We start from the raw sequence: 2,173 nt of genomic DNA, 5'->3' as shown, positions 1-2,173 counted from the left end.
TGCATCAAGCTTGTCATACATTCGGCACGTCCATATACACAAATCTAGTCACATACTACTCGCACAGAAGAATATGTCAATTTCTGCTCTTGGTCACATGACTTGGCGCCGCACTGGAATGGACGGCGATGGATCTCCACGTCAGCCTACGTCTCAAAATTTCAGCTCCGTGGATCTGCTTCAAAGAGACTGAAGCAGCAGTGCGAGAGAACCATGCAAAGGACTGCTATTGAGGCGAGCCCGAGCTAGAGTAATGATGGATTTTGATGAGCGGGTCCCCGTTGGGTCGAATATGTATTTACCCAGTTGCACTTATTACGTCTCGGGGACAGACTTTTCGAGCCTCCCTTCTTTTTTGTCCCAGAACCCGTCTTCTCGCCCCATGACCTATTCTTACTCCTCTAACCTGCCGCAGGTTCAATCCGTGAGAGAGGTAACCTTCAGGGACTATGCCATTGACACATCGAGTAAATGGCACCACAGGGGGAATCTATCCCACTGCTACTCAGCAGAGGAAATGGTGCACAGGGACTGTCTGTCTGGCCCGACCACTCTAGGGGAAATGTTCGCGAAAAACAGCTCCGTTGCCTACCACTCGAGCTCCAACTCCACGTCTAATTTCTACGGGAGCGTGGGCAGGAACGGGGTGCTACCCCAAGCCTTTGATCAGTTTTTCGAGACAGCGTACGGCAACGCCGAAAATCCGTCAACCGACTGCTCGGTGGATAGAAATATCACCAAGCTGCCTACCGCCCCAATGTCCGGCTCCGAAGCATGCCAGGAGAGCGAAGGGAGAGAGCCGCGAGAGGAGTGCAGCAGTCCGGAATCCTCTTCCGGCAACAATGAGGAGAAATCCAACTGCAGCAGTACGTATAAAGACGCGCCCCAGTTATGAGAGAAAGTTTGCAATCTAGCGCGCCGCTGTTAAACATTTTATATGCTGTTTTATAAGCATATAAGGTTTATGGAGGGCCTGTAGATTTACCCAACAAAACTTTGTTATAAACTGCAGGATCACGTGCCCGCGATTGAAATTGGCCGTGAAAAAATTTAAGGCCATTTTTTCTCAGCACTTTAAAGAATGCATTATTTAAATCTACTGTAGTAATTTGTGTCACCTTTATTAAAATCTATGCCATTTTTTCCGCTGTGTAATGATTTATTTACTCTGAAAGCCATTGTTGTACTTTAACTGCTCTTCATATTAAATAACTGATCAAGAATTGTTCTTTATTTTGGTTGTATCAAATATAAATTGAGGGTAACGAAACTGCATGCCTATGATATCCGACAATAATTTAGGGTTTGGGTATTTTCAGGAAGACTTTCCTAGTCACGCATCACGACCGCTGTTCTCTTTTAACCCATGGCTCCATGTCCCAAAGTCAAGTCTGGAGGTTCTTAGGTTTCATTGGGCCATTTATTTAATTGTGAATGCGATTTGTCGATATGAAAATTCAAAATGTGGACGATGATATAGCATTCAATTTTGAATGATCGACTTTTTTAAAATGAAGTTTAATAAGAGCGTTTTCATATTGCGGACAGAGCCAGTCACGTTGATGGAATCGCTTGAATAATATAAATCAGATTGTCTCAGACCGTTCGATGTAATCAATGTTATGTGTGAAAAAGCTTGAAAATTGGCATGCATAGTTCATGTTCTCCTCTGTTGACTGACGATGGTCATAGTTTGTCTCTGTTTTTTTTTTCAGCTGGCCAGAGAACACGAAAAAAAAGATGTCCCTACACCAAATACCAGATCAGGGAGCTGGAGAGAGAGTTCTTTTTCAGTGTGTACATTAACAAAGAGAAACGTTTGCAACTTTCGCGGATGTTAAATCTCACCGACCGTCAAGTGAAAATTTGGTTTCAGAACAGGAGGATGAAAGAAAAGAAACTGAACAGAGATCGCTTACAATATTACACCACGAATCCTTTGCTTTAGGATCATACAGCTTGGACTTGTCTTCTCCCCTCCTGTTGTAATACCGAGGCTCAGCGGTTAATTTCAAGTTCGAGGCTGCCTTCGGACTAAGACCAGCATTTTAAGGACTTACCTTTGTCATTGTACATAGTGATGTATGAAAATAACTGGATAATTTTCTTCACTTCACAACTATAATCTATGTATTTCATACATTTTGAGACGCCTATATTGCTCATGTTTCAT

General features: G+C 43.2%; 1 protein-coding gene across 1 annotated transcript; it reads left to right on the top strand.

Annotated features, from left to right (window-relative positions):
- Nucleotides 1-253: 253 nt before the first annotated feature.
- On the top strand, nt 254-1,948 carry hoxa11b (homeobox A11b). The gene is made up of 2 exons (XM_036539505.1): nt 254-866; nt 1,716-1,948. Exons 1-2 carry the CDS (start codon nt 254-256, stop codon nt 1,946-1,948), a joined length of 846 nt encoding a protein of 281 aa, XP_036395398.1.
- The last annotated feature ends 225 nt before the right edge of the window (nt 1,949-2,173 follow it).

This window comes from Megalops cyprinoides, chromosome 10, assembly GCF_013368585.1.
Source record: "Megalops cyprinoides isolate fMegCyp1 chromosome 10, fMegCyp1.pri, whole genome shotgun sequence".
In the NCBI taxonomy this organism is placed as follows: Eukaryota; Metazoa; Chordata; class Actinopteri; order Elopiformes; family Megalopidae; genus Megalops; species Megalops cyprinoides.
This window is presented reverse-complemented; position numbering and strand designations above follow the sequence as displayed.